At 43.5% G+C, this 19,191-nt stretch overlaps 1 protein-coding gene and 1 long non-coding RNA gene across 2 annotated transcripts in view; one reads left to right on the plus strand and one right to left on the minus strand.

Moving 5' to 3' along the window:
* Positions 1–10,373, minus strand: part of CDK19 (cyclin dependent kinase 19) — a 113,099-nt gene extending 102,726 nt beyond the window's left edge. The window contains exon 1 of the mRNA XM_082757237.1: positions 10,130–10,373. Coding sequence (XP_082613363.1) covers positions 10,130–10,257 — 128 coding nt within the window. The 5' untranslated portion in view covers positions 10,258–10,373. The remainder of the gene's footprint in view (positions 1–10,129) is intronic.
* On the plus strand, positions 10,304–18,922 carry LOC309876657. Its single transcript, XR_014317221.1, has 5 exons — positions 10,304–10,352; positions 14,731–14,785; positions 15,443–15,541; positions 17,332–17,646; positions 18,351–18,922. It is a non-coding gene; the product is annotated as an uncharacterized lncRNA (long non-coding RNA).
* The last annotated feature ends 269 nt before the right edge of the window (positions 18,923–19,191 follow it).

Below are 19,191 nucleotides of genomic sequence, written 5' to 3' on the forward strand. Positions count from 1 at the left end.
AGCTATTTCGATCAAATGCTGTTTTTACTAGCACAGCTAAACAATTTGTGCCTTTTGCATGTAACTGTTGGAACACCAGATCAAAAATCTTGGAGTTGAGAAGCAAGCAATAAAGATTTGCCTAGCTTAAAAAAAAAAAAAAAAAAAAAAAGTCAACATAACTCAAACAGAACTCAGTTTGCACCCCTATATATACTGAAGCATCTCAGTAGCATGAATCTTGGAGGGGTAGGGGAAAAAAAAGCCATTCAAAGTTGAGTTTGCTTCTCCTCTGCAACTACATGGCTAAGTAAAGATATTGCAAGAGTTGTGCAAACACGGAGCAACTGCTTACAACAATTAGCCTTAAAAAGAATAATAAAAAAAAAATAAAAAGACTTTCATTATCATTACATGCACTATAAGAAAAAAGACTCTCATTACATGCATTATGAGAAACACACAGGAGAACAATCTCCCAGAGCTTAGCCTGCTGGAAAATCTGACGCATCCCAGCGATGTAAAAGAGCTCACGTTACAAGTACCACTGGCATCAGGCTATGAATAGACACTCGGTGTTATCACACTATCCTATTAGAAGTTGAACTATGCCCTGATTTTGTTCTGTTATCTACAGCATATCCTGGGGTGTACCTTTAAAAACCACTATTGATATGGCTGCTCTTCTGTCTATTTATTCCTCTGCAAGCCAGGCTATGAACTCAGGAGGAGATATGCCTGTTAAAGAAAAAGGCAAGTTCTTAACATGATGCTGGGGTACTTGCCTTTAAACGTGACACCCTTACACTCTGTCCTTCCACAGAACCTCACAAAGTATATGTGAAGTAAGTATTAAAAAAGAAATGATCTTCACAACACCTGTAGATAACAGACAGATACTGTCTGTTAACAACAGTTCGACACTCTTTCACAGCCACTGACAGATGTTCAAGATCTCTCTAACAACAGACAACTGGAAAACTCATCAGCCATAGCTAAGCCTTTACATAATAAAACATCTTATAAGGAAAAGGAGCACAACTTCAGCCACTGAAACTCCACAGCCACTGGAGAAGACCCAGAGACCTCAACCAGCTACAGGGCTTGTGCCACTGCCAGAACTGAACTGGCTCCAATGAATGACCGAGAACCATCAAGTTCACGTGAGTAGGTTTATTTTATAACAGACTGGCATAAGCAGACTTGACAGCATATTTATAAACGCAAAACTTGAAGTGTTCACATTAAACTTGCAAAGCAGTAAAAGTATTCTGTCGCTCCAAGTAACTTCTTTCAGCATTTGTTGCATTAAAGCAGCAGATTGATCTGTACCTGATCTTATTTACAGGTTCGATTACAGCTAATGAACACATTTAGGAAATACCTCCTTTCTGGAAAGGCTCCTGATTATTTGTTGGATTTTAAGGATCCATATTTGAGGATCTGTTACCTTGAAATAAGCAGCAGCAACAAGAAGAAAAAATAAAAAGAATAATAAAAAAAAAAAAGAACACAACGAAATAAGGAGAAAACAAGCTTTTATTTATCAGGGAATTATGTATCAAGGACACAGATACAGGGATACAGGATCCTTTAGACTACGCCAAAAAGGAATCTGCCTTTTGTTTCACAAAGTCACTTTGAAGGAGCATGCTTGTGACTAACCACAAATGCCAATAACATTAGCCATCTGTTTTTCAGTAAAAGTCCTAAAACCTCAGCGTAAAACCATACTGTAAATACACAGCTCAGCTCACTGCACACCAGGTCTTTCTCTGTAGCGCTTATCTGGTTAAATACTGCAACTTGGATAGGTGGGAAACGGCTATGAAAACAACACACACTAAGAAGCCTGCATTTGTTTTAAGTCTCTTCAGCAAGAACCTCAAGTTTGAAACACAGCAGGTTTTTTTTTTTCTAAATTAATATGATGCATTAGTTTCACCTACAGCAGGAAGAAATTATTGACTCAATGACCTAGACAACAGCCTAAAAACTGCACTTACTTAGTTTTCCTTTCCTGGTTCATGACACAGTGTGCCTCCCCTAAAGCATGTAGAAAGCGCAGATTGAGCAGAGATCTGACCCACGTCTGCTCTTCTTTTTGTCAGACGTTTCAGCTCAACAGATTGAACACGTGAAATCTTCAACTCTTTACTAAAGCTACACAGAAGTCCACACGAAGCAAATGTGAACAGAGTTAAGTCCAGCTGGTGACCGGTCACAAGTGGTGTTCCCCAGGGGTCAGTGTTGGGGCCCATTCTCTTTAATATCCTTGTTGATGACTTGGATGAGGGAATTGAGGGCACGCTCAGTAAGTTTGCAGAGGGCACCAAGTTGGGGTGAAGTGTCAATCTGCCAGAGGGTAGGAAGGCCCTGCAGCTACCAGTGTGCTCAGGTGGCCAAGAAGGCCAACAGCATCCTGGCTTGTAGGAGGAATAGTGCAGCCAGCAGGAGCAGGGAGGTGATCGTCCCCCTGTACTCAGCTCTGGTGAGGCCGCACCTCGAGTACTGTGTTCAGTTTTGGGCCCCTCGCTACAAGAAGGACATCGAGGTGCTTGAGCATGTCCAGAGAAGGGCGACGAAGCTGGTGAAGGGCCTGGAGAACAAGGCCTGTGAGAAGCAGCTGAGGGAGCTGGGGGTGTTTAGCCTGGAGAAGAGGAGGCTCAGGGCAGACCTCATTGCTCTCTACAGCTACCTGAAAGGAAGCTGTGGGGAGCTGGGGGTCGGCCTCTTCTCACAGGTAACCAGTGATAGGACCAGAAGGAATGGCCTCAAGTTGCGCCAGGGGTGGTTTATGTTGGCAATGAGGAGACATTTCTGCTCAGAAAGAGCAGTCAGGCACTGGGATGGGTTGCCCAGGGAGGTGGTGGGGTCATCATGGCTGGGGGTGTTTAAGGAAAGGTGCTTACAGACATGGTTCAGTGGGTAATAGTAGTAGGGGGATGGTTGGACCAGGTGATCTTGGAGGGCTTTTCCAACCTTGGAGAGCTTTTCCAACCTCTATGATCCCATAGTGAAAACAGGCTGCTCTTGAGCTCTTCCAGTAGCCTTTAAGGATGAAGTTTTACACCAACATTTTCTCCCTGCCACTGAACTCATGCTAAAGATAGAATCCATGGCATTCAACTGGCAACGGACTAAAGGTGCTGAATCTTATCATGAAGCTGTGGCAATCTGTGGAAGCATTAACACTGATTAGAATTTTCTCTAAATGCCTTTGAATTTGCAGAATCCATGAACCAGAAGACAAGAGGCTCCTCTTCCAAAACAATCTGCTTCAGAGTCCAACAGCTCATCCGACGCTGCCAGAACTGCACGCGTGAGCGGCCTTTGTATCCTCACATCTCTCCAGGCACAGGGGCACCGGGAGATAGCAAAGCCACAGGAGAGCCAAGGGCACTCGTGGTCGGAGCAGTCCCAGCGCTACCAGCCTGGGTGCTCCAAGCACTCTGGTAAAAGCAGGGAAAGAAAAGGGGGAGAGAAGAGGCAGAAAACCTTTTCTGGCCACACAGAGGTGACTAACTCTTTCTGCAATTAATGCACGAAGAAACCAGATGTATCACTTCAAAACAGCAGTGTCCTACTTCACCTCTGGATGTCATTTCCTTTCTGGAAGATCCACTTCTGCCTCCCAATCAATTGCCTGTAACATTTATTTTCACTTGACTGTATGAAGTCGTCAATAGCATCTTCCACTTCAGTCAGCAGGGAATGGCAATCGACAAAAAACCTTACTGCACACGAGGCCCAGTTTATGAGAATGTATGTTTAAATCCATATTGGCTACGGCTGTCCACAATTCATACCTGTGCTCTGACTTACATCAGATCTCATACCTGTAGGTTAGAAATCCAGCACTCCTAGTAGCTATAGCTCCTCGTGTGTGCTGCTTTGCCTACCGGAAAGCCTGACACCTAAAATATTCATTAAAAAACTGCTAATCCCAAAAAAGACAGAAGTAAACAGAAGCAGTGTCCTCCAGAGATCACCTGCTCCAGTAAGCTCTGCTCCACCAATCTTTCTCACGGTAAGAAAAGATGCTTCTACTTTCCAATTCAAAAAAAAAATAAACAAAATAGGACACCCATTTTGCAAAGATCAGTTTACACAACCTCCACAGCACTCCTCTCATCCTTATCAGATACACTAATATTTCAGCAATCCTCTAAGAAAACCCTGCTAAACCAAAGCCTTGCAATCCTACAGAAAAGCCTAAGGAACCATTAATGAGAAATTCAGATATTAAAGATATTCAGATATTAAAGGCTATCGCAGGACTTTGCTAATAACAACTAATTTTGATTTAAAAGGTTTCCTTTTCTGTAGTTTATTTCTTCTCAAATCTATCAAGATAACTCAAGCTCAGAAGTCATTATTTCTAATACCCTCACAACCAGCATTTTTAGCTGTCAGTCATGGATCTTATAGTCAAGTGATCCATATAAACAAAGTCCCCAGAGCAGGGAGGTCTTTTATAAACTTAAATTATTTAGATGCATTCACTCATCAGTCAAGCCAAAACAGTCAAGGTTGTGTCTCTGCTATACAAGTAGAAATTGTTCTTCATTTCCTAAAGTGACATGCTGAGCTAGGCAATTTAATCCAAGAGCAGTTGCCCTGGACCAACTTCAGCATTCCTCCAGGCAAACACGCTGTTATTGAAACAAATAAATCTTTTTTTTTCCTGAAGTTCTGATACTTTGCAAAATAAAATAAATTTAAAAAAAAATGCAGATTGTGTCAGTTCTTGAATAGCAGCAAACAAGCTCAAAAAACAACACATCTTTGAAAGGCAAAGGTAAGAGCTGAAAATCACTTCTAAAGATCCTTTTCCTGTATCATACACATGGACTGGATGATATCCTGAACTATATTTCAAGCAGCAGTAAGCATATGTAAATATAAACTTATCTTGCAGCATAGAACTTTTGACCTTAAAAGAGAAGAGAAAGATTTGGGTCAGACAGCATCTGTACAAGTCACAAGATCGACTAAGGCCACAGGAAAGGCAGATGCTCTTTCAGGAGATATTTCCAAAAGGTATAGGAAAACCTTACATCACTCATTTAGTCCCTAACAAAATTTGGTTAGAGCATCTCACAGAAATTCTGATTACACATGCAATATTTAGCCCCTCTATCTTACTTTGCACCTTTTTACCAAGTGGGGTGCCAAAAGCAATCTCTTCTCCCTCCTCTGCTCTCACTGCCTTTTCATGTAGCATCATTAGAAAACTCTTAACCCTCTCTCTGTATCAGGAAACTCCTTTTAAAATGAGGAAAAAAAAAAAAAAAAAAAAAGCTAAATCTTGAGAGATTTTCCTTCACAGCTTATTCCGGGCTACCTTATACATGAGTCCTCCTCTGCAAGCTTGGCAAAAATCTTCATCTGCTTCTCTCTCAAACCTAACCTCTTCTGTTTCTCATCACCCACACTCATCTCGTTTCTTCCTCAATCTCCTACCACCACCCCAAAGCCCTAGCAGAAAATGAAACACCAGCTGAATGCTGTTTGCATTCTGGCAGGCCACGGGCCACACAGCTCATCCCTGCGCTCAGAGGGCAGCAGAAAAAGGACAAAATCGCTATGGGGGAGACCATAGGCGGGAAGCACTGAAAATTACTCATCAGCACTCACACTGTCCTCCTGGGCAGGAAGCAGAGCCACCAGCATAGCTGGACTACCAGCTCTCAGCGTGGCTCAATTATGAAATACTAATGAGCTCTTCCTACTTGAGGGGAGAAGGCATTGCAGACAACTAGTTAGACAGGTTCGTTTTAATTCTGCTGCTTCTTCTCACACACATTAACTGTGTTTGCTGCCATAAAGCGTTCTCGGTGTTTGCGTGTAAGCCTCGTATTTAGGCTTCCTTAGCGAGGAGAGATCATAGCGAGGCATGAACACCTTTACCCTTTCTATCTTCCCCAAGATAGCAAGTTTCATCAAGGAGGAAAAAAAATGATGAAAGTAAGGAGCAAAACGCTGCTTCTCACATCTCATCGCAGGCAGAGATGTTGCTGCAGAGAAAGGGAAGCGTTCAGGAGCCATCGCTTTCTGACTTGGGTCAATATTCCTGTGACGGAGCCTGTAAGAACAGCAACCACCGCTGACAATTCAATTCACTTAAGTTCACGGCAATGTCAAACAGAGAAACTGAAAACGAGGTAAACAGCACATCACGGGCTTTCAAACATCTCACAAGCACTTACTTGCAGTGGTACAGAACTCCCCAGCTTCACATCCAGGCGAGTGTAACGCTTGGCACATCAAGGAGCTGCCTCTCTCTACAGTGAACGTAACTGCAGTACCCCAGCTCTGGGTTCCCTGGGATTTTTCCCCCCCCAGCACTGCTCATTTGTAGCATTTAGTCAGCTCCGGTGCGAGATTCATTTCCTGACACAGTTGTGCTCTATTACTTCAGCAGTTTAAATGCTGAAGAACAGCAATAGGGGGAGAACTGTACACAAATTCTTGCTATACTAATATTGATTTAACAGAATAAACAGACTGCCTCGGCCTGTTCGGCACTGAAGGTTTTCTCCCACCGCGGTGATCTCAGCCCTAAGTGTGACCAGAGGCAACCTCTGAACAACCCAACTCCGTTCGCTGAAGCCACGGTGAGTCGCAGCAGGAGAAAGGCTGCTTTTCCAAGGCAGCTGTGCCTTGCAGCATCCCTCTTCTTCTCTCTTTATAAGTTTTTTCACTTCTGCTTCAAGCAAATAAGAGTCATAATATAAATAAATAAATGGAAATGAAGGTTACTTGGTTGGCACCAAAACCGGCATTCCTAGGTTAGATTAAACACTTGCTCTGGCTACAGACTTCCCCTTCCTTTCTCTTCCCATGCCCTTTCCCTGAAGTTCACCTGACCTCAGGCAGACTTCGATGCTGTAAGCACTTCAGATCAGCTTACAAACTTCACATTCACACTTCTACACACCAACAGCACACAGAAGAAACAAGGCTCCCCTTTAGTTACAGATCTACAACACTCAAAAACGGGGGAGGAAGGGTGAATTTATTCATTTCCCCCCTCCTATGCCTGTAATTTACAGTGATGTTTCTGAATCTGTGTCACTGCTCTGCAGTTTCCAAAAGGGAATTCTCTACTTGGCAGTTAAGGGGGAGCCTGTTTTATGCCAATTCTTCTTGGAAACCTCAGTATATTAATAACAGTACAACCTGACAACTTACAAACAGACTTAATTTTAAAAAGTGTATTACTCTACCAGCACAGAAATCAATGCTCTTCATTCAGCAGATACGCTGTATTAATCAAGAGTGAGTTTATGACTGCAGCAGAGCACGGGGCAGTGCCACACTATTTACGCTTGCCAAGCATTAAATGGCAGGACGGTCACTGCTCTCATTCCCTGCACTTACATGCTTTTTAAAAGGCGTTTTGAAACATGAGGATTAAAAATATTACATGCATTGTTATTTAGGAAAAAAAAAAATCTATCATTTGTAATTGTATTTTAGAGGTACACGAAGTCAAACGACTAAACACACCACGGTGGCTTAAACGGTGACCAAAGTACCAGCAAGGAATGTAAGGAGGAGAGGTGAGACGTGGAACTAATCACACCTTCCTAGCCACGACTGGGAAAATTGCATTCTTTGTTTTACTGAACAAATGCAAGCCAGTGTCCAAAGAAGCGTTAGCAGAGTCAGCACGGCGTATTTGAGGCAACACACACAGAAAAACAACAACGGGTTTTCCAGCGACATGAAGAGCTAAAGACTTAACGTTGGCAGCTGAATTGCCATCACAAGGTTTATCTGTGCATCGCTGTTCCCCCATCCAGTGACTTCAGCGTACACTGAAGCAAACCATGGGACAGCTTATACAGAGCCCTGTTTTCTAGCCCTACTGGGCTACAAAGATATCACTGAAAGTTCTGCAAACCCAAGTGCCTCATTTAGCTAAACACAAAACAAAGGTAACACTCCAGACCTCGTCAGACCACACAAACACTTCTGAAGCAAATGGAAGCTGCAGGTGCTCAACATCTTTAAAAAATACGCTCATTCAGTACATGCAAACATCGGACCAACGTTTTTTTTTTTAAAGGCAGTCAGGTTTGAACAAAGTCTTTTAAACTTTCACAGAAATCAATCGGCTCACTAGAAACACGCCCAATGATACTGCATTCTAGGCTGAAAAAGCCAAACTACGTTGCCACTTTGTTTAAAAACTGCTTTTATGCCCAGGCCATTCACTGAGATCTAAGCAACGCAACCACTTTTTTTCTAAGCAAGCATTTTATCCAACAGCTTGCCAAGCTCCGTATAAACACATTTTACTATTTCATAAAGTTTGTACGCCAAGTTTTTGAAACATGAAGTGACAGGCTCTCCATGGAATTTCTGCAGAGCTACAAGGTTCTTACTGCTCTCAGCCCCCCGAGACTGCAAATTGACTATGAGAAGCAAGGAGCCAGGATCGTTTCAGTTGATACAAGAATGCTTCGCCAGCTTGAAATACTGCAACAGCCTCTCTGTGATCAAGCAAAGAAGAATCCCTTTACATGTGCCTCAAAATCCCCCAGTGATCAGCATGCTATACACATGCATCACTGCTGGGTTTCTGTTGTTGCTAGCACTGGAAAAAGTTTCCCTCTGTCATCAAGAAACCCTTAAATTTAAGAACTAATGGTAAATATGTTCTGCTGCAAAGAGATGCGATAGGTAGTTTTATTTTGTAAAGAAATAATCTCATCTTAATGACTTAGGTTGTTCTCTACATTTTTCTAATGTCACATCTCCTTCTCACCCTAGGTCCAAATGTCAAACAAAAGCAATTGAATGTGAGCTTACTGATGTTGTAAAAAAGGGGATAATAACCCAGTTTCCATGCTTCACGAAGTAAAACCTCTGACTACAAAGTATGGTTGCATTTGTGCCACATTATATAGCATTTCAATCGAGTTGACTGCCTACTGAAACTTTTCACTTCCTTTTACCAGCAGGCCTGCTTACAGCTCAAGGTCTCTCTTTGCTAATCAGTCAGAGCTGGAGATAATTTATCTTTTTGCCATGTTTACTTTTGGTTTATTACCCATTTGTATTTCCAATACTATTATTTAGGGATTTTGCAGACACGTTCTTCATGGTGCTTCACAGCATCCATGCAATCCTTGCAACTACTGAAGGGAATGAAGCAGATAAGTTATAGGCAGACATCAAACTTCTTTTTTTTTTTTTTGGTCATAGAAAGAGCAGACTCAAAGTTCCAACTCTTCTATGTTTTTCTTACAACAGTAATTTCAGGATTAGTGCATCAGAGAGCAGGAGCAAGTATTTTTATCAGCATTCTGGGTATTTTTACCACAGCTTCCTCTCATATAACTTTTCTGTATGTCATATATTCACATGTGAATAAATAACTTAAAATTACAAAACCAGGAGGAGCAAACCCACCGATATTAGGAAAACTCGGGGGCACCTGTAATACCCAGAAAGGCTTTAAAGTTTCTTTTTAAAGTTTGTTAGGTGTCATTATTTATTTTTTTTTAGGCTGCAGAGCCAGACACAGTCAGAACCAGAGCTCCTTTCTCAGCATTCAGTCCTCCACCTGCGCTGGCGCACGCTAACTTTCAGCTACTGCTCTCTTTGATACTGCGTCTTCTGGGCTGAGAGCTTAAAGTTGAGACACGAATGAATGTGATTTACTCCTATAAAAAGAAGGAAAAAAAGAAGGATATCTGGGTTTTTCTATTAAGTTAAGGCAGCATGCCAGAACTTGGTAAAAAGGAAAGAAAAGGGTGGATTTTTCGTAACGAGGGGTTTTTTCTTTCGAAGTTTCGCTTGCCTAGAGTGGAGGGCTCTTCAGCCTCCTGCCTGAAGGGTATGGTGTGAGACCTGCAGGTATATTTTGTAAGCCTTCACCCAGCAGCCTGGCACGCTCCTGCAGCCCCGGCCTGTGCCACCACAACGCACGGGGAGCGCTGGGCGGCTGCTGGGGAGCAGCGGGGTCACCGCCAGCCCCTGCACCTGCACGGGGGGGGCCTCGCTGAGGCCTCAACACCGCTCCTTGAACCCCACAGGAGAAGGAGGAGAAGGAGGAGGAGGAGGAGGAGGAGGAGGAGGAGGAGGAGGAGGGGAAGGGGGGTGGGGGGACGATGAGGGAAGCCGTCGGCCTTACCCGTCCTTGCGGCGGGCCTTGTAGACGTGCCCGTAGGTGCCCCTGCCCACTTTGCAGCCCTCGTACTCGAAGAGGTCCTCCACCCGCTCCCGCTCGGCCGCCAGCTTCGACTTGAACTCGTAGTCCATGTCTCGCCCATAGGGGGTGAAGGGAGGGGGGGGGGGGGGGAGAGGCCGGATCAGCACCCCCGGCCGGCGGAGCCCCCTCCGGCCGCCGCCATGAGGTGAGGGGTGAGGGGCGTGAGGGGAGGTTTTGGGGCGGGGGGGGGCGTTTTCGGGTTTGTTTTTGTTTTTGTTTTGGTTTGCGGGGCTCTGAGGCAGGCGGGCGGGGGGGGGGAAGGGGGGGAGGGGGCGCGCGCCGCCGCCGCCGCCCGCCCGCTTCAAGTCGGCTCCCGGCGGCGCGGCGCTGGGGGGTGCCGGGAGTCGTAGTGCGGCCGCGGGTGGCGGCCCCGGAGGCTGCGGGCGGGATTTCAGCGCGGCGGGACTACAAGTCCCAGCGTGCCCCGCGCCGCCTCCCCTTTTTTGCCTCCCCTCCTCTCTCTCCTCCCGCCGGGGAGCGCGGCCGCTTGTTTACCCCGCCGGCTGCCACTCAAGGCGTTAGCCCCGCCCCCGCTGCTGGATGCCGGCCTCTGATTGGCCGGCCCGGCCCCGCCCCCGCTGCCTGGCCTCGGGGAACGGCTTCGCGCCCGCAGCCCTGGGCCTGGGGGCGGGGCGGCCGTTGGGGCCGTTACGGCCGTTGGGCCGCGCGCGGGGCGGGAGGGTGCGCGCTGAGGGGATCGGAGCGGGCTGGGCGTTAGAGCGAGGGGCTCACAGGGATCGCAGGGGGACCCCCGCCTAGCCCTGAGGTGCGGTGGTTGGGGATCCTGACAAAAAGCTGCAGTAGCAGCCCCAGAGGTTTGGGGCAAAGGTGGTGCTACCCACAGGTTCACGGGTATAAATCACATTCCGGTCAATTATCCCTTTTAAAATCACATTTCCGTCAGTTACCTGTTTTAAAATCAGATTTCAGTCAGTTATCCCTTTTAAAATCGCATTTCAGTCAGTTATCCCAGGAGCTTGGTTCCCAAACGACGCTGTGAGGTGATTATTTCTTCCCAAAGGCAATGGCTGGTCCAATGTGCCGCGTATCTAACAGTCAAAATTCTCAGAAAACCGTCACTCCGTCACCAAAGCAATATTGCCCAGAGAACCACAAGTACCTTTTATTTTTTTCAGCTGCAGATACGGATCTTTCTGAATGAGACCAGATCATGAGCTGGCAATTATCCTACACACAGCAGAGAGAGGGCCATTTATCTTTCAGCATCGACGTTAAAGACGTTTGCTAAAATTAGAGCTAACCGTTTTAATTTTGCAAAGCTCTCACATCTTTAGTCACCTGGTAATCAAATCCAGCGTTGAGAAGAAAGGGACACAGACTCACAAGGACACGCATGCAGCTGCTGCAGGAGGTTGTGCTACCTCACTGCATTAATCCAGACTTAAAGTCACAAGGATTAAGGAATACCTGGCTGTCGGTAATAACAAACTCTACGAGTTCCCGTTGCCCTCAGAGTAATAATTGTTATTTCCCGTTTTCATCAGTGACATTTGTTTTCTTCTCTTTCCATTACACCATGTGGTGAAAGTCTGCCTCTTGCTATAATTCGCCGCATGCCCGCAACCCTGGTTAAGAGGGCTGACAGCACAGCCGGGTACAGAAGGTCAGCCAGGCTGACATTTGTAAGCCAAGGCAGCTTAATTCCCCTCTAACCTGTACTGTACCTGGCTGCCTGGTGCTGCAAATAGTTTTATCCTTTCTTCCATAAATTGATTATGTATTGGCAGTCAATATTCTTCCACTCACTGCTGCTCCTGGGAGCCTGCCCGATAGAAACCTCTCTGCCAGGTGGAAGCCTTTTTTTAAATTCTAAGACTGTGTTTCCTTCTGACCAGCCTACATCCATCTTTTCTTCCCAGGCAAATAGTGCCCTGAAGTAGCCTTTCCCTCTCTCCTGTGCGGGTCCCCTGCCAAAAGTATTTATAGACAGCAATCTCATCCCCTCACAGCCTTTATATTGCTGGACTAAACCAGCCGTGCTCTTCTCATTCCCCTCATTAACTCCCAACCCCTCTTCTTTTGATCATCCTGTTGTTTTTTCCAATCCTGCAAAGGAGAATTTACATTAAACATTTCATGCAGCAAGCATGCCATTGCATCTTAAACATGTGTTTTGTTAGAATCTGAAATGACCTTATGAATTCTCATAGAAACGGTTAAATAAAATGCATTCCTTTTTATTTAGAAATTCATTTTCACTCGTTTTACCCTTGAGAGGTTTGTGTCTGTTTAATAATAACACAAAATGGGACTCCCTCTGATCACTGTACCAAAAATGGGAGGTTGGCTGATTCTAAGCAAGATACGTAAAAAGCAAAATGTTATCTGTGCTCCTGTTCCTTCTCTCATGGCATAGCCTTGCTTCCAGGTTCTGAAACCTCCTGCTGAAAATGTAGATGAACATGTAAAGCACAGCATCAGCTCAGCATCCGCCAAGATTAGGCCAGCTCAGAGGGCAGCAGGAACGAAGGTACCTTCTGCAGAGGTTTTATCGGGTCACGGTTAGAGGACAGGCACATTTGTCTCGTCTGGACGTTGGGGCACACGGCAGGATTCTGCCTCAGCTCCATACAGACGGAGAATGTCACTGAGAGCAGCTGCCTGGCACCGAGCAGCCCTGCACACATCCTGCAAGCAGCAGCAAAAGGGGTGAGGGAGGGAGAGCGGTGCTGTGGCACGGCCGCTGCTCTTCCTAGCATGGTCATATACACAATGATACTGGTCATAGGCATCTTGTAGCATTCACTCTTCTAAAAAGTCCAGCAAACCAGACTTTGGCCGAGTGGGAAATACGGGTGGGAGGTAAAAAGACTCAGATTGTGTTTCTCCCCTACCTGGACCGTCTCCAGTTACTGAACTCCACTTTGCCACTGATCCTGTTCTGAGAGACTGTACTCCCGTGGAATGGCTGTTGCTTATTCAAAAGGTTTTGCTGCCATTCTTGACTCTGGTTTATTATCATGTTATTCCCTCCTAATCAGAAGACAAACGAATGTAACACTAAACATATAATGCCCTACCCTTTGCTGATTGTGCTGATGCAGAAATTCTGAAAAGCCACATCAAAAATAGAAAGGGAGAGGCTTGCAGACTGCAAGCATGGTTCCTGAGGGGCTGACAGCCTAACTGAAGATGCAGGGCTGTTGCTTGGTAAGAATCACCATTTCCTCACAGTCTCGAGTTGCTGAGGCTAAGGAGTGCCCAGGCTGCTGGACAGGAAAGGTGTTTGAAGCAAGTCTGAAAGACGAGGAATTGCCTATCTTCACAAAGACCCTATTTGGTTCTCCCAAACAGATAAGACATGCATTTCTAGTGAAAATAATACTACTAATAATAAATAAAATAAAATAAAATAAAATAAAATAAAATAAAATAAAATAAAATAAAATAAAATAAAATAAAATAAAATAAAATAAAACAAAACAAAACAAAACAAAACAAAACAAAAAGCAGAATTTGGTTTTTAACACTTCACCATCAAGAAAGTAGCACAGACCATTTGTCTTCTTTTATTCAGATTGCCTTGCACATAAAATATACTTTTTTTATTTTATCTCCAGCTTGTTTTAAATTCATTCCCTGTCTTAATTAGTTGCATTTTCTGTCTTAGCCAATCTCTTACTCTTCCCTATTTGTGTATTGCTGAGACCAAAAAAAATAGTTTTTAAAATTTTTTTTCTAAGCTACATTTGGAAGTGGCTGCACCTTTTGTTAACTTAACCTTTGTAGATTTTACTTGTTAATCCAGTAAGATATTTTGAGTTCTTAGGGCTCAGGGACAGATTTTTTTTTCCAGTAGATCTTGAGTGGGACATTAATAAATGTACAGAAGCAATGTTTACTGATGTCAGTCAGATTGGAGTTGATGTAACTTCTCATGCATCTCAGAATTGCATAAACTACATTATTATCTCTGCAGAAGCAGGGAAAAACTAATGGTTCTGCTCAAAAAGTGTAGAAATATACTTGGGAATTTCAAACATATTGGCATGGAAGTGTGACGAGGCTAATTAGAGGGACAGCATGTCAGAGGATTTTTGGTAGGCATAGCTTAAGAAATCTTTGGCTGTAAGTTTAGGTGTTTTCATTCTCAGTAAAACTCTCTATTTTGGAACCTTTTATGTCAATTAACTTCAAAACACATATAATAAAAGTATTAACTTAGACATTTAGAAAATAAAGAACTAAGGTGCTCTATCAAGATTTTGCAGTAAATCTAGAGAGCATGCTAGAAATGGAAGATGGGAGTCCTGACTTCTGCTCCCATTATATAATTATTTGGCTAGCTCTGTGTTTTTTAAATTAGTTTTTTTTTACAGTACCTTAATCCAAATACTACTAAAATAGAAACCTTGTGTTGCTTTTCTTGAGTATAATCCAAGAAACTGGTCTCAAAATAGGCAGCGCTGCTTTTAACCATTATTTTTTTTCTTGAGAAAAAGTGAGCCCTCACAAAAAAAAAGAAAAACTCACAAAAGCTGCTCCCTACCTTCTCTTTACAGACAGGCAAGACTGAACAGTTACCTCACAGAGACAAAGGACTTCAGTGTTCAGCAGGTAAAAAAGTGGGACACAGCAAAGTAAAAGCAAAATAATTCTGCGTTGTGTGGTGTGGGGCTACGGCTCAGCCTTAGCACCAATCCACCAGTGCCTTAGCACATCCACTCACTCCCTTTGAATTGTGAAGCAAGATGTGTGAGCTTATTGCAGCTGGAAACAGCGTGCAGTACAGCGTGCTTGCTTCAGTTTGTCGGAAAAGGCAAAAAGTCAGAGGAAACAACAAACTAATGCCATCACGTTCACATAGCGAGCCTGATAGCTGGTTTAGCGGGCCAGTCATTACCACCAGCATAAAGCAGGGATTTAGAGAAAGGCCTTGAACTCTAAAAATGTAGAATCTGCACTTCATTACAGAGAAAGCAGAAACTCTAATTCTGAATATAGCAGCCAAAAATTTGGAACTGGGGGCCGTGCAGTCAGCGTAACTGAGTTTCCTCGGCTTTTCCAACCTACTTGCATCATTGGCATTCCAGCACCACCACACTCCACCTACTACTGCTTCCCTGACGTTGGCCACAGTTTTCAGAAGCTAAAATAATTCTAAACTTCCCTGTAGAATACACCCTTTTTTTTTTCTTTTTTTTTTTTTTTCCCATTAACTGGGAAAGATGGTAGTGTATAATGAAAAATGAAAGATGTTTCTTTAATTTCTAGGGAAAATACACTTGAAGAATACAGAGGAACACATCAAAACAGCCCAGTGGGACAGCTTTCTGAAGTTAAATCTGTTCCCAGAGAAGAAACAGAGCCCTGGTAAACAACCTCAGCCTTATCGAGTTCTATTATTCCAGCACAATGGTAACTGCTATGTTTTCAGCTGTTTCCACTGAGTATAAGTTTTATACCAATTTACTGGGAGAACCCATCCCATGGATGGACAGCTATGGCTATGGAATGGTATTTCATGACAAGTCTATAGGACAGTATTTCATTCTTGTATTCCTTTTGCCCATATAGATTTTGATGCCCTTATTACAGCAAATGTTCAAAAGGGCTTTAATAAATCGTCAACAGATCGGAGACACTGGACAAGACTGGACAAGACAAAACAGAGTTCAGTTGTACCGAGTGAGATTTATGTACAGGAAAACGTCTGAGAAGTAAAGATATTTACATAGTGGAATTTTCTGGAGATACTCTTTAATCATTAGATTAAAATCACTAGATGTTTTTTAGAAAAGATTAGATAAGCCTCAGACAGAAATCTTGCAGGTAATAAAGGTCAATATGATGAGAGGAGAGGGGATAGAAATTAGATTTTAGTGTTTTTTTTTTGTCTTGCCCTATTTTTCTATGACACTCTGATTCTATACGACGTACAAGGGGTGTCATCTCATGGACAAAGTTAAAAGACAAAAGACAAAAGTAAACCCCAAGTTTCCATGGCAGAAAGGTTATCCCATATGGATTGCTTGAAGCTGAGTCATTCACAGCTCATAAAAGAACTGGGAAAAGGAATGAGCGATGATGTGACAACATTTGAAGAACATATATAATACCTCAAATCGAAACCTGATCGAAAAGTGCTGCAAGAGAGACTCCCATGAGTAGTGGTAGCTGAAAAGCACTGTTCCAAAGTGCAGTGTAATGCACACGAGGGGGAAAAAAAACTTGCATACATGATGATGGGCTCTAGAATAGCTCGTATCAGTCAGGAGAAGTCTTGAAGTACAGAAGGGGTTATGGCTATGTGCTGGCATTTCTTGTTCTCTTTCATTTTTTGCTAGATGGACCACTGCTGTGGACTACTACAGCCGTTCTTATCATCCAGTGAGGAGACACTAAATAAATTTGGACCAATTAGATGGGGAAATAAATGAATAGGGGGTGAAGAATGATCAAAAACTAAACTGATTTGAAAGAGGCTGGATAAACTTGGTTAATAGAGTGTCATTTGTGGCTATTATATACAGTGTTTCAGGGGAAACTACCAGCTCCAAACAACTCAGCTTACTAGAAGCTGAGAAGATGAACTGGCAAAAGAAACCAGCAATGCAAGAGCTGATTCCATCCTTCCTGGGGATAATTTCAAGCTTTGTGAAACTATGGTGGAATTAGACTTAAGAAAACCAGGGAAGAACTCCTATGTTGAGAGCCTTGATGTGTTACTGAAGTTCTGTTTTTCTTCTCTGATTTTATTATTACCTAATTCTGTCCATTTCCCAGTGGCAAAATCCTAAATTATCTAGGTTCCAGAACTATATTTACAGCCAAATAGGAAATGACAGAATCGGCTGCTGGCTCATTATGCTGAAGAAGTTGAGCAACTCTGAATTTTAGAAGAAAGCCAGATGGTCTAATGGGAGCAGGAGCCAGAAGTGCCATTGCCATACATTCTTTGATTTCTTTTGGGTCCAGGCTTTCTATCTGTAATACAAGGCAGCGTACATCCCCATCTTTAGGAAAACTTTTGGATTAAAGTTCTACCAAAACTGTCACTTAGCTTTACTAGCTATGTCCGTCCAGCAGTAAAGAATTTGCAGTAGGCCAAATGTCAATCAGCCTGAAAAACAACAACAGACCAAGATCTTTTTACATTTCAGACTGTGATCTTGCCACTACAGCTCAGTAAAAAATGATTCTCCTGAGACAAATGCCTATTGCTAATGCCATGGAGAGAGAAGACTAAGCACCAGCTATTGGAGCAAAACTACTTCTTACAGCCTTGCCACCAGACCCTCAAAATTTTATTGTCAAACACCTGCAGTGCTTCTCACAGGGTGAGCTATCAAGGAGAAGGTGACTGGTGACTTTGGCCTGCCAGAAGGTGCAGAAACAAGGGTTTATGCAAGAGAAGAGCGGGACTGATGCATCCAGACACAATAACTAGTGCAGAACGTGAAGACTTTTACAGCAGAGTAAGACTTCTCACCTTATCACCAGTTTCTGTGTTGTTCTTACTCCATTGTATGCCTAGAGACTCAGCTAAATTAAAGAAACCAAAGGTATTAAGTTAATGCACCTAAACTGAAGCACTTTCAACTGCCACATTAATGCTTCTTTGATATATAACATGCCTTTGGTTCTCCATAGCCTGTGAGAGCATACTGCATCTGGCTGGGATAGAGTTAATTTTCTTCACAGCAGCCCGTACAGTGCTGTGCTTCAGATCTGTGACCAAAACATGTTGATAACAAACCCAAGTTTTGGCCACTGCTGAGCAGTGTTTGCCCAGCATCAAGGCTCTCTCTGTTTCTCACTCTGCCCCCGCAGCGAGTAGGCTGACCTGAAGTGTCCAAAGAGATATTCTGTGCTGTATAACGCTGTTCCCAGGAACAAAACTGGGGCAAGAGGGGGTGGGGGGGGAAAGGGGGAAGTTTTTGCAAAGTAGCCATTGCTCATCAGTCCTTGACTTCTTAAATATCTTTGTCTCGACCCACAAGTTTTTCTCACTTTTGCCCTTTTAATTCTCTTCCCTCGTCCCACTTGGAGCAGTGAGCAAGCAACTGGGTGTGGGTTGAGCTGCTGGTCGGGGTCAGCCCACCGCGTCTGGGAAAGAAAGAGAAGGAGGGGGATGCATCCTACCTGGCTAATTGCCTTGCCTGGCATTTGTCTTCTGCAGTGTGTATGGAAACTACCAAATCCCTATTACCAGGACTGCGTGGAAGAAGTCACAGTTCCTTTTCTCCTTCCCATCTATCCTATCAGTGAGAAGACAGTATGGATCTCTAAAGGATTCACAAATTGGTGGTTGTGTGAAACAAGCAAACAAAACGGGTTAAGTACAGAAGTTCCTGCAAATTCTGTATGTCCAGCTGTTAGAAAATGCAAACTCTGGAGCTGCTGAATCTGAAATTACCCTGTTGCCTCAAACCTAGCTCTCCTCTGCACTGAAATGTCTGTAACAGACAAGTCTATAAAATCGTTTTGCAGTTTGACCACTCCTTTGGCATTGACAAGATGCCAAGTGAACTTAAGCTTTCATTTTTCATATTCCTCATCTGAAACTTTGATACTGCACAACCACACGCTGACCCCATGACAGCCAATCTACAGTCTTCCTCTGATGGAAGTTTTCTTATCATTGGGTAATCTTGCTGCAGAACAGGCTCCTCCACCAACTCTGTGACTCCTGATGAACTGTAGGAATTTGGATTCTATGGGCACATGAGCTTTTCAGGACAGTCTGGAAGAAAAAAGAAAAAAAAAAGTGGAAAGTTTGGGGATTTTTTGGTTTTTGTTTGATCATTTGTTTGCTTTTTTGCTTTTTTGTTTGTTTGTTTGGTTGGTTGGTTGGTTGTATATTTTTCCTCAAAATGGAGAAACTTAAGTTTTAAAGAGTGAAATTCATACACTGAGCTTCAATAGTAACTTATTGGAACTGCATTTACCCTGGATTCTATACAGAACCTCATTTTTGCAATTGGAAAACTCCATTATTCATGTTTTGGCTCTCGTGTCTG

The sequence above is a fragment of the Aythya marila genome (genome assembly GCF_965140915.1).
Source record: "Aythya marila genome assembly, chromosome: 3".
Lineage (NCBI taxonomy): Eukaryota > Metazoa > Chordata > Aves > Anseriformes > Anatidae > Aythya > Aythya marila.